The sequence below is a fragment of the Kryptolebias marmoratus genome, linkage group LG12 (assembly GCF_001649575.2).
Source record: "Kryptolebias marmoratus isolate JLee-2015 linkage group LG12, ASM164957v2, whole genome shotgun sequence".
Taxonomy (NCBI): Eukaryota; Metazoa; Chordata; class Actinopteri; order Cyprinodontiformes; family Rivulidae; genus Kryptolebias; species Kryptolebias marmoratus.
In genome coordinates this window covers 2,114,153-2,127,935 of record NC_051441.1, presented here as the reverse complement: position 1 = coordinate 2,127,935, position 13,783 = coordinate 2,114,153, and the positions used below count along the sequence as shown (strand labels likewise).

The 13,783-nt window shown below is 37.3% G+C and overlaps 1 protein-coding gene across 1 annotated transcript in view; it reads right to left on the bottom strand.

The window, feature by feature from the left end:
- The window catches only part of grin2ca (glutamate receptor, ionotropic, N-methyl D-aspartate 2Ca), a 53,790-nt gene that overhangs the window by 17,113 nt on the left and 22,894 nt on the right, over nt 1-13,783 (bottom strand). Inside the window, exons 3-5 of the mRNA XM_017419285.3 lie at nt 8,994-9,595; nt 5,859-5,973; nt 1,473-1,684 (exon numbers count right to left, since the gene is read on the bottom strand). Coding sequence (XP_017274774.1) covers nt 1,473-1,684; nt 5,859-5,973; nt 8,994-9,595 — 929 coding nt within the window. The remainder of the gene's footprint in view (nt 1-1,472; nt 1,685-5,858; nt 5,974-8,993; nt 9,596-13,783) is intronic.

Below are 13,783 nucleotides of genomic sequence, written 5' to 3'. Positions count from 1 at the left end.
CCTGGGCTAGGGTTAGGGTCTCCTCAGGGTTTAAGGGGATAGGGCCCTTTGGTCCTGGGCTAGGGTTAGGGTCTCCTCAGGGTTTACGGGGATAGGGCCTTTTGGCTCAGGGTCTCCTTTAGGGTTTAAGATTCACAGTGTTCACTTTTTATTATTCCTTTTTTTTTTTTTTTAATTTAACCTCTGTGTACTAAGTATTTTCTTTAGTTAGTCATACAACAAAATTTTCAGGAAATGGGAGCTATGATATTTTAGTTTTGGAACTTATACTTTTCAAAATATTTAACTTAATTGAAAGTTAATGATAATATTTAAATAATAATATACTAATAAATAATTTATATTTTTATCCAAAAGAAATACTTTGTCTTTCATTCCTCTTAAAACATTGTTCTTCAAAATCTGTTTGAAGATGTCCTCTTTTAGCCGGTATTCTGCTTCTTTTAGCTTTCAGATTTCAGTTTTTCCTTCTGCAAGAAATTTTAGCAAAGCCATTCAGCGCTCAGCGTTCACACTGCGATTTTGTATAGAAAAAAAATTGCTGTTGTAAACGTAGTCATTTGTTTTGTTTTAAATCAAAATTCCTGAAGACTCATATATGACTTGGGCTTTTTACTTCCCCACACTTTAAGCCTTCGATCTTCCTTCTGTATCGATATAAAAAAAATAGAAATGCTTAAGTTTTCTGGATGGATGACTTCATTTTAACTTCACATAAACAATAATTTGAATCAAATATCTTGCCTACAAAATATGTTAGGTGGACTTTTCATTTATAAAGAATGCGTTCAGTAAAATGTTTCTGTGAAAACAAGCACAGCTCATTTAGTGCCTGTTTATTCTTTGGTGGCTACTTTTTGTTTTACCATTTCATGGCACATTTAAGATTTGAACTTGAAATGAGTTTATTCATATTTTTTTACTGTTTGCTCAACTTGTTTCTGGTTTAACTTTAAAGTTTCTAAGTTGTTGAAGCACAAAACTTACAAAATAATTGTATTTAACTTGTGGACTTTTAATATATGATATTGAAACTGCAAAATGCAAAATGTGTAGTTTTTTTTTCCTTTGTAGGCAAGGTGGAGACTGATTTTTTTTTTTTTTTTTTTTTTTTTTCAACCAGCAGTAGGCAGTTGGTAATCACTTTATGTGAGCTTTATGTGATTTCATATTACTATGACAAGCAGAAAATAAACGGTAGGCTGGGAGAAAACATGGTAAAGATACATTACTAAGTTTGTAAACTCTGTGATCAGTGATCTGGTGTTGGGGTAAGACTTGGAGTCGGCCTTAGAGCCACCGAACCATGGATGGGCTCAGTATAAACTATATCTAAAACAACACTGTTTAACCAGCTGATCAAATATCAGTTCTGACACAATATTAATCAGAATAACTCTCAAGTTACAACATCTGTCCTCTCAGCTTGTGTTTTTGTAATTTCTTTACATTTTTTGCTTCATTTAACTTACGTCTCAGTCTTGTTGGACTGTCGTCGGCAGGGCACGGTGTTGCTAACACAGGTACCCGTCACCGGATCAACTGCCTCCACAATGACAAAAGGCCGCTCCTCCAGCGTGGCCACCGTCAGGTGCCTGTAATCGGACACGGGCTCCAGGTAGGAACCAAACCGCGGCCAAACTGGGTATCTCATCTGCAGGATCCCCATTTCATAGTTCCCCACCTGAAGAGGAAGGAGAGGAAGCGTAACTCAGCTCAAGGCCGTGAAAAAATCTTTACACCAGACAAATGACTACCATGATGCTCAATATTAGAACAACAGCACACAGGTCCCCCTATTTTAAATAAAAAGGTGTGGTAAATAAACACAGCATTAAGAATTGGTCTCGGTCATGTACTACGGATGTATCTTTTTATTTAAAGGAAATTGATTTTTGGGTCACAGGGGCTGTAGTGAGTTTAATTACACATTTCAATGCAATGAAAGCAATTCCACCACATCTATTTATCAATGCTTTAATTACATGTTGTGTGGAAATGAGAATTTGTGTGATGATGCAAACTGAATACATCGTCACAATTTTGAATTGACCATTTTGAGCTTTGTGGTTTAAAGCACTTGGAGAGGATAAGCAGCTGGTTTCAGTTTGCTCAGGATACATGACTTTTACAACTGATTCTTAAGTTTGTCATGATACAGTCTCAGGTTCTGATCAAGGTGTTCTGACCGACTGGTATCAGGATCACTGAGTGCACTTCATCTCTGCAGATTGATGTCAGCCCTAATAACGATTAACCATCCGTCCATTGACTTTCACTTATCCACAGTCGGGTCACGGAGGCAACAGGTTCAGGAGGGGAAATTTAATCCCGAGTTGTGGGTCTGCCCTGGTTTCCTCCTGGTGGGATGTGGCCTGAAAACCAACAAAGGGAAGCATCCTAATCAGATGCCCAAACCACCTCAGCTGACTCCTTTTTTTATGCAGGGCAGCATCACCTCTACTCCAAGCTCCACTCAAATGATGGAACACCCCGTCTCCAAGGCTGAGCTCCACCACCCGATGTAGCAAGCCGATTTCAGCTGCTTGCATCCAGGATCTTGTTCTTTCATGATTCATACCTCATGACCACAAGAAAGGGTCTGGTACGCAGACGGACCGATCTATCCATCCATTGAATGCCAATGTGGGGAAAAGTGGTACATTTTTGGCATATCAGCATGAGCATGCAATACCAAAGCAGTTTTCAACCTTTGTACCTAATTTTGTGCCATTATTATTAATACTCAAAGCATGTTTCCTCTCATGAATAAACAAATCACTGATTTCAATGAACTGTTGAAGGACAGGGGAGGGACATTAAGTGACGATGAAAGGCAGCAACAGCAGAGCAGATTATGCTGCATTCAGTGTCTTGATTAAACAAAATGCCGCCCAGTGTTGAAACGATTTAACTCCATATTAATTATTGGTCAACGTGTGAATTTACAAAAACAACACTGTGTGCCACTATTTCTTTTATCAACAACAGATGAAATAAACCAAATATGGTGTCTCTATTTTGTTTAATCTAAAAGAGGATATAACATAACTATAGCTGTTCAAACTCTCCCCTGTAATCCTTAAGATGGTCCAAAATCATAAGAAAAGCTAAGCAAGATAGCCTTCTCCACTTTGTTTGTTCACCTTAAAATTCTCTGTCTTAACTCTGTCACTGTTTTTAGTTACGTAAGAGATAAAAAAGCTATTTCTTTCCTAGAACCACTCCTACACTTTGATTTAACCTTTGAAATTGAGATAGTTGATGCAAACCTGAACTGATTCTGTTAATAATAAAGATGATAAAACAAGTCTTTCTAGTTCACTTAACTCTGTGTTGTTGAAAGGAAAAGATCTACCCAAAATGTTATTTTTCTCACCTAATCTTTACTGTTCATGCAGGAAGGGAAGCAAACTTATTTCAACACCATAGTCTAAACAGCTTGTCACATCGAAATGAAACAGAGGAAAAAAATGAACACAGGGAAAAGTGCAAATATCTCTGTTCTCTCTGGACTTAAAGCAGTTATTTCTCTCTGCTGCCTCTCGTATCGACCACTCCTGCTGTTTAACTGGAGCTCCGGTTGTGAGCATTTTGTGAAGTCGGTCTGAATTTCAGATTACAGCAAAATGTATTGAGAAAGAAAACCCTTTGCCTGTGGGCACTCAGGCTGTGAAATCTTTATTGTTGATTAAAACAGTGAAGCTGCTTCAGCCGTTTACAAACCAGTCAGGGATTTTTAGACAAAAAAAACAGTAAGCACTGAAACATCACACCAGTAAAGGTCCATATCGTCCGCCACCTTTCGTGCATTAATTTTAGACTAAGATCATTTTGAAAAATGACAGCATTGTAGTCATTTTGGTAAAACCTTGAATAGAACCTTACGCACAATCTCATGCAATATCATGAGATGGCGCAGTCATGATACTACTTCCACATCATATTTTAGCTCAGTACCTGTAAAATAAACTTAGTTAGAGCCATTTTTGTTTTCTACAGTCAGTTGATTTCATTAAAATCCATCAAGTGGTTCATGAGATATTTTAATAACAGAAACACAAACACGCATTTTTTCTTTTTGCTCTCCCACTGCTTAGAAATCCACGTTTTGTTAAAAATAATAAGAAGAATTCAGGGTTTCTTTGCATTACACATTTACAGCCCAACAGTGGAGCTTTGTACTCCCTTACAGACTATCATCACAGAGAAAACTGAAGTGCCAGGAGTGCTTCTCATTCTTTTTATGTGCTGCTTCTTTCTTTTGTCATGTTCTCCCTCCGTCTTCAAAGTGACTTTGACTGTAGGATCTCTGAGAGCAGCTGAAGGATTTATCTTGGAAAGTTTCCATTTATACAACTCCTTGATAAAAGCATTGTAGTGATATGGGTTTAATAAGGGAGAAAGTAATGGCTCTGTGTGTATTTAGTGTCAGGCAAGAGCTGGTTACACACAGGTGATGTATGAACAAAACACGCCAGCAGCCTTGCAACACATACGGTGAGAAAAGCTGGCAAAAAGGCAATTCAAAAGTGGAATTGATTTTCAGCTTGCAGAGAAAATGGGCCCAAGGCAGCAGAAAGTTAAGCACAGAAAATGGATTGGCTTACACAACTTGGATGAAATCTAGTGAAATGAGAACAACATTGTTCTCTAAAGGAGTGAGATTCTTTTCTATTTTGAAAGGTTTATGTAAAGGTCAGAATGCTGGAAATGACAAGCGCTGGAATCAGAGAATGGATGGATTTAGTTTTACCTCCGCTTTGAATTCCCTCATTCTGCAGTGTTTTATAGATTTTAAAAAATATATTTTATTATTTTAAATGTAGACCAAAACCTTATGCCAACTTCACATACCTGGTATTGTCTAAATATATAGACTATATTAAAGTAAATTAGTGTACACGTGCAGATATGAGCAATGAATTAAAACTAAAGTGTGGAAGTGCAGCGCTTGGATCATTTATTGTGTGCAGACAACAGTAGCAGCAGGTGCTACTGCTAACAGAGAACCATCAAGAGAGCAACATTAAATTTTCTTTGCATCCAAATTCAGGTGTTGAAAACCAAGTTCTATTTTTTTTGTTACATTTGTGACTCTTTTTTTTTTTTACTTTAATTTCAATAATCAGAATGTAAAAGTTATTATTTTAAGGCACTAAGAATTAAGTAGAACATTTTATGATAATGGTTTGATCTTATTATGGCATGTTAACAAATGTAAACATTTTTTGTTTATTTTATTTTTGCAACTCAGCAAATCTGATGAATCTAAAAAAAATATTGGCCTTGCTAGCTAAAATACAATCAATTCACCAAAACTTAAACTGTTTTCTATACTTTTGGTTTTATTATTGATGTAGAGACTTGTTAGCTTCTCTCTGCTGTGGCAGAAAAATGTGTGATTGTTGCTTTTGCTGTTTCTATTCCTTTTTATCTTGTAGTCTTGATAAAATATTGAATATTGATCTTAAACGCTGCAGCACCTGAAATAATTAGTTCAACATAATAAGCTGTGAACTGCCTGTGGCCGTTCACTTGAGAATGCTCTTTAAGTACCTTTGGTTGCACTGATGGGGGAAGCGATCCACATCCAGGGCTCATTCACCACATGTGGTGAAATTATTGTTTCAGTCTTAAAACAAGTCAATGAGGCAATGACCAGACTGTGTTTTCATTATGTGCTCAGGCTGGAAGGATAAAAATATTTTTAAAACTAAACTGCAGAGCAACTCTCCTGTTTGATTTCATCAGCTGAGTGCTTCTGATCACTAAAACACATTAAAGAAGTCATTGTGTAAAGAAAATACTCCAGGAAATGAGATGTCTGCTGCACCATCAGCCTTGAAAGAGCTCACCTTGTCCCACTGTCTCTCTCTGTCCAGAGTGATGACAATCATGGCTGGATTCACCAGGTAGCCATTACTGTTGAAGGAGAAGTCATTGTGCTCCCAGGTTACATTCAGCATGTGTCTGGAGAGGGAAAAAGAGCAAGTTGATGTGGATTAAACTTCAAAATCACAAGTTTCCAGCATCATAATTCTGTTCTAGTCAGTAATGGATTTCTTTATGGATGAAACCTTCAACAACAGCAAGGGGAAAAAAAACAACCTTTTAAACAGGAAAAAAACACCAATACAAATATACCTTTTATGTATTTATCTGCTAACGCAGAATAGATTTCATTTGGGAACGAAAAAAAACACAGAAGAAACTCTTTTTATCAAATTAGCATATGTTATTAGACTGAAATTCAAAACCAGTTTAAAACTGGTAAATGCAAAATATTTTATATAAAAAAAATTCTGTGATCCAAATAAAACGTAATTTACATTTTTCCCAAACTGCAACAGTTTACAAGGTTTTCTATCACAAGATCAAGAATTAAAATGCTCCTTAATGCTAAAAACTGCTTGTAATTAAAATTATTTTGTTTAAATCTAAATCACAATCTCCAGTAGAATATTTTTAAATGCAGACCTATATAAACTAGTTAATTAATGGTTTTCTTTTTGCCTGCAGTGATGTGTTAGGTCACTTAGTGGAGCAGTGTTCAATAACCGACACATTCAGGGACCAAATCAGTAACGCTACACCAGATGGGTTTTAATACGGAGATCTTTCTGCTGTTTTTGCATCTCTTATCCATGCACAAAAGGAGCTTTTTGGAAGAAAAGCAGAGATTTGTGAAAGTATATTCCAAAGTAAAGATTTGTAAAAGCAAACTGTAGATCCCAATCTTCTAAAAAACAATGACAGAGCAGCCTGTTTGGTTCATTCACATCATTACTCTGCCCCAGAAACCCAAACAGTGGAGCCTTTTTTTCTGTCTGACTTTATTCTGATGCTGTTATCTCACTTTGATTGAGTGTAAAATGGTCAATAATTGAGAGGAAGTTGTCAGTTTAAAATAAATAAATAAATACATGGAGGGCAAATCTTTAGCCAAGTTAAATAATTTGTGCTGTTAATGCAAACTTTCTTACCATCTAGTAGTACAGCCTGGTTATTTCGGCATTTTTGTTTGATTATGTGGAGAATGTTTTTCATAAAAAAATTAAAAAATAATATCTTTGTTTGTGGTGTTGGCCTTATATGTTATGAACCAGCAGACAGATTTTAATGAAACTTTCAGAAAGTAATTGTTAGAGGCTCACTTACAGCAGATTAAGTGCCACGGCTAAAAAAAAAAACATTAGTCATCAAAAAAATTGTATTTAATTTATTAAATTGTACAGATTTTCAGCTAAAATCTGGTGTCTTCAACACAAACCCTGCCAATGCATCTTGCATGAGACAATAAAAAAAGAGGGGAAAAAAAATCATCTCACTGGCTTATATACATTTGGGCTAAGGTGTAAGAACTACTGCCTGACTGTAACAAAAAAAAAAAATCTGCCACCTTTGATTCCATGATTTCATCACTCGGATCCTCTGTTGCATTTGACGAGTGCTGCTGTGCTCTCACATCACGCAGCACCCCAGCAGAGGTGATGAAAGCCTGCTGGGAGGAGGACGGCCCTCAGCCTGGTCTGTGTGAAAAGCCTGTTTAATCTGGTCGCCTGCGATAATCTTATTACCAGGTGAGCTGACTCATTATCAAAAGCCTGTTTGAAAAGGATCTCTAATCAAGTGAGCACAAATCCGACAAAAAAGGAGGCCGTTCATGTTTGATCTGACTGCAGAGAGGAGAGATCTGACGATAAAGCTAATTGAAAGTGCTTTGTTCTGTCTGGCTGACCTTCAAATTACTCATGTTGCTCCACATGCGCCTGCTGGCTGTAGCATGTCTAAATGGAAGAGTCTGTACTGTATCAAAGCTTAAGATTATGTTCACCATTTCTGCTTTTTATGAACACTTTGGGCTTACAAAAGGAGAGGTAGTATCCCTGAAGGCTCCGCTGACTCTGAAGTGAAAATTACTTCTGACATCAAAGGGAGAGAAAGTGGTGTTTTATAATTCAAGTTAAGTTTTTAATGATGATTTTTGGCTGGTCTACATTGACCATTGACTGATTTAAACAATAACACACAGCACACTTCCAGTCCAAAGCTGCTGCAGAAACAGTTTCTTCCATGGCTTTTTGCTGAATGAAACATTTTTACTGCAACATTTACTTTATTCAGCATGGTACAGATTGCATCAGATCTGTAGGTTGGGCGTGCTTTAACTGATGGAAAAATTGCATTCCTATCAGCTGTCACTCACTCATCATGTCTCCTCCCAACTAAATTACCTCTCAGCCTTCAAGAGATGCAAGAGTGTTAAGGTGCTGAGGAGATGTAAGGATATATGGCTGTGTGGCTGTTAACAATAAATATTTAACATTAAGCATTTTTTTGTAGTAATACATATGAAAGCTCAGTTCTTACTTGGAACCTGAAAAAAGTGTGGGTAAAGGTATCTGAACAGAGCTAAAACTGAATAAGGATGGACAAATTTTATCTAAGACAACATTAAAAATTATTCGATAGCAACATTTATTACTGTACAGTTCTTACCCCATAAGTACTAGTACATATCTGGGAAGTACCAGGCTATTTTATGCATTGCTACCATTTAAACTAACGAAGCCATTTTAGAAATGTTAAAAATCTAAAGGGGAAAACTGAAGTGTAAAAAATATATAGAATTAAAGTTGTTTTTTAATGGAATTTGTATTACTCACCATCTAGCATGCTTAAGTTTAAAACAATGATCATTTATGCCCTATTGGGATGACTTTCAACTACTACCACACAAAAGTTTCAGCTCAATATCTGTCAAAATTACTGAGATATCTCCATTATTGTGTTTGCTAAGATCAATTAGCTGTGGGGGCCAGTTTCATTCAAATTTGTTTAGTGGTTCATAACATATTTTGCGCGCACACACACACACACACACACAGAAAGAGGAATTATTTGATCACCCAGGTGTTGTGGCAGTGGGTAATAATTCTAATCTAAACATTTAAAGCCTGAGACAAGACAATGACTAAACTGTAACTTACCTGAAGAGGGTGTCATTAGCTGCTGGTAATTTGACGGGGTTATGGCAGTCACTGTGACCCTCAGGAATGAAGCCTCTTTGTTTCCGAAAACCTTGGACACCTTTCACCACAATGGCCACTCCATCCCGCACCCTCTTCCTCAGACTCATCCTCCAGCGATCTGTAATGATGCTGATGACCCCCACAGGAAAGCTGTCAGGTGGAGGGATGTCCGGGTTTCCCACAGCCATGCTGGGGATAATCCAGATGTAGCCTGGTCCCACGAGTCCGGCCTCAGCTGCCAAGGTAAACAGGTACTGGGCTTCTTCATGGGAGCAGTAGACCAGCAGCACCTGGGCGTCTATCTGTTGCAGCAGTCTCCGCGCTCGTATATCGTTCAAGCTGTCGGCGGACATGTCGAACAACAAAACATCCTGGAGATCCCACATGAAGTAGCTGGTGTCAGTGAAGGACTTGATGTAATCCACATAAGTTTCATAACCTGGATACAGGCTGGTTATGACCACAAAACTGTCCCAGTTGTACTCCTCCATCACCTTAAACATGCCGTTGATCTGCTGCTCGATGGAGGATCCCAGTTGGAGGAAGTTGGAGCCCTCACCCTGCATAAAGAAGAGTACCTTCATCATCATAATCATCCAGAGAACCAGAGCTTTATCTTTATTTAACTTGCTGAATTCTGATTAACAAGCAAAATTAATGGAGTTTAATTCATTGTGTTCACTATGGAATGAGATCTCTCTGACCAATGAGACTCCACACACATGATTTATACTCCAACAAATCACACAGTGTGAGGTGAGTCACCCAACCAGTAGAGCCTGTAGTGCAGCTTTGACAGGACCTAAGTGGTTCTGTTTTATTTTGCTTCTCCAGGAGCCTCAGACCCATTCATCACCTAAACCTAGATGTCTTATTTTTGCCATGAAACGCTGGCCGTCATCCATACTTGCAAATTCAAAGGGATAACACTATCACTGTGGCCAGCACTTGTTCTTCGTTTCATCTGTCTTTTCAGAAATTGCTCTGACCTTGAGAGATGAACGACTATAGTCGTTCTGTTAAATCTATTATTAACAGAAATACGAAGAGGAGAAAAAGATTAAAGCACATTTTGAACTGGATACATTTTCTCCTGATTATTTTCAGTAAAGCAGTTTTCTGGTAAAGGAGTCTTTCACGTGTTTTAAATTACCCATAATTTAAAACTAAACAGCTTCTCTGACATTAATGATAGGGAAACTGTGCCTGTTTGCTTTAATCTGATTTAGTGTTAATTTTCTGTAAGACGCTGCTTGTAACGTCAAAAAATTGCCTCAGAAATGGATTAAAAAAGCCAAACGTGAACACTTCATTGTTCTTTTTGCATTACATTTTGTAGACACAACTTCTGAACAACTGAGTTTTTGTGGAAACTGCTGCAAGAAAATGTTTATTTTAGTTATTCTCTTTGTCACAAGAACTAAAAGTAAACCAGTTAAGACCTCAGAAATAAGTACTGAAGTTTTTAAAGGTAATGTTTCTTTGTATTAGCAGCATTTATTTATTATTCAGGAAATATTTCTGTTATTTAGTGATTTATTTTTAACCTGTCTATATATTCACATGCCATTGATAGGAGGTTTTGTTAGAATAAAGTGAAACACATAAATCCACTCTGCCACTCATTCTGACCACTCAGAGATCGGGTTAAACTGAAACAAAATCAAAAGCTGTTTAAAATTTGTCTTTATATTTTAAACCTGTGCTTTTTTTCTTGTAATAAGTACATGGGTGGACAATGGGGACATTAGTTTCATGAAAAAGATTATGGAACACAGACTCAAATGTCATTTTTTTACAGATTCTTCTCGCTTAAATGTTTATAGACAAGAATCATGTTTAAAGCCTATAGAGCTAGTAATTATTCAGGTCAAAGTTCAAACCTAACTCTTTCTGCTGTAGAAATGAGTTTAGACTTTGGTTTGATGTCAGTGTAAAAACTCTGGTGGCTCCCTCCTGACTCTTCCCCTCTCTGGGGAGAAACCACTCCGTTCTGAGCTCAGAAAACGGAGGGGTCATGTATCCCGAGACGGCTCACAGTCCTGTGATCTTATTCATTCTGTCTCCCTGTTGTCCTTCGAAACATCTCAAGCAGTCTTTTGATGTATGAGCATCTTGGAGTTTTAGACGTCATGGTTAAATCCACTAACTCTACGCTTCTGACTGTACCATCATATCACACTCATATTCTTTTTTTCTGTCCCATCCTTTTACTCATGACTCCACTCAGATCTGTCTCCAAGCAGTTACCAGGCTGTGTAATAACTGTACATTTCATGCATGGTGCATTTTCTTTATTAAATAAGAATTTGTCCAAACGTACAACCACACTGAATGCAAAGTAGAATTAATAACATATCTGCTTTCTGGCATCACCTCTTATTCATTTTTCAATTCATTACATCAAAACCCAACGCTCACATTTTTTTTCTTTAAAGTTCTTGGTCTTTTATGTCACTGGTTAAAATTTGCATATATTTTACATTCAGTTATCAGCATCTTTTGTAGGAATTGGTTCTGCTCGGTTTAAGAACCTGCAGCGGACTAAGATGGATTAGACTGTTCTTGAGGCTGGTCGGCAGCATACATTCACACCAGCTGTAGAGATTTTATGCAGGTTGGTCACGGAGAAACTCCTGAAAATCATATGAATCTACTCATTTTCCCCTCGGCCTCGCTGTCCCACAGCAAATTTGTTGGTGCTGTTGCCTCAATCTTGTATGTGCAACAGTCTGACAATCCTGTAACATCAGTTGGTTCACAAACAGGGTAAAATGTCAAAATATCTGCAGAGAATGTCTGTTTGCATAATTTAGTTTAGGTTTTACTGATGGAACCGTCAGATTAAGGCTTCCTAAAAACTTCAAACTGAATGGCTCAATTAGCAGAGGACAGACTGATGGCATGGTCCAAATTAGCACATTGCGTAACCACTGGTTCTGCTGCAGCTAAGAGCCTGAAGTCTCAACCGTCTCTTCAGTGTGCACAGCGTGTAGAGCACCCTCCAACACAAGTGCTTGTAGGGAATAACGTAAAGCTTAGAAGTCATTTCCACAAAAAAACTGTTTATTTAATTCTGAACCTGTAAAGATTGTCTGAGAGCAAACACAGATTTAAGAAGTCAGTCGGCTCGAATGACACAGATGGTATAAAATTTACTGTGAGTAAAGTTCCTTCCAATATCTGAATGAAGGCAGCTCTAAAAAGCACTCATTTCCTGACGGTTCTCCAATAATGCTTGTATTTTATGCTGAATTTAGGGACTGCTTCAGAAAACAGTTCCAGGACTTGAAGTTGTAACTGAAATGTTGTTTTTTATTTTTGGACTCTGTGGTACACCGTTTTGTACACCCATGCTAAAAGGATACAAAGTATGATATGTATTTTTTTTAAAAAACAAAGAAATTTATGCAGCATTTTTGTTGTTTAAAAATAGTTTCCAGTCTTAGGTTTTAAATTTGATGGCATAGATATTTTGCTAACAGACAAACAAATGCATGCACACACACATACAGACAGTTACATGATCGCTTCTCTTTTATGACAATAACAAATCAACTTAAATCCTTGCTAGTTGAGCATATTGTCCTGCATTATGGATACTGAAGTATATTCGCTGGGAACTGGGCTTCTCCAGTGCTCACAACAATCATCTGTAGTCCCAAAGAAGATTACTGCCAGTGTAAATATAAAGCTTATCTTCAAAAGACTGAGGATAGAATATACCCTAACCCTCATCTGTTAACAAACACTGCAGTAGAAACTGTTTTACTTCTTAAGCCTTTTAACAATCTGTCATTTAATCCTCAGATGTCCACTTTAATCCAGAAACTGCAACATGATGTTTAGAGATGATCTATTATAACTCTTTATCTTTTTAAAGGTAAGAAGTGACATCATTCAGTCATTTCTTTTTTGCTCAAAAACGTCTAAATGGAGAGCTAAAAGTAAATACTTGAATATGAAGCTGATCATTTCCAGGTAAAAGTGTTTAAACCATCACATATGGGTCCCCTAATCACATGATTCAACTGAAGCCTCTGTCCCCTCCCCCCTCTTTCCATCTCTCTATGAAGAGTGACTTCTGGCCACGGCTTTTTGATGCAACATATGTGTGCCTCCACTACGCAGCAGGAAGTGCCCTGGCAACGCCTCCCTGTCCTGCTGACGTCACATAAATCCTGCACAATGTCTGCAGACAGACACGCAACTTTGTAGTCATTTGCATTTTCCTATGAAATGCAGACTGCATGTAGTGTACAGACTTAAAAAAACAAAAACATTTCCCATTTAACAAAGAAACATGCCTTTTTTAACCCCCGTTTTCCACTTCACCTCAGTATATCTTAAATAATATCAAGCTGGAATAAACAAACCATTTTTTCTTTTAGTGGTACTGCTTGACCTGTATTTGCTGGTTTAGGATTGATTTTTACCTCACAATGTTTTTTTTTTAAATACCTATGCTTTTGCTGTCCTTCTGTGGACGTCTTAGTATCTGTACAATATGCACAAACAACAAAACCCAATCAGTTGTTGATGTGCAACCAATAATTACTTTGAGTATTTATTATAAAAGTCAGGGATGACATTAACAGTTAATGTCAAAAGTTTGAAGCAAAAAAATGCACAATTAAATTATGTGCTTAAATTATGTACCATGCACAGCTACTACCACACCAATTTTTGCTCAATATCTGTAAAATTGTCAGAGATGCAGCCATTTTTTGAGTTTAAGATTGCTTGGC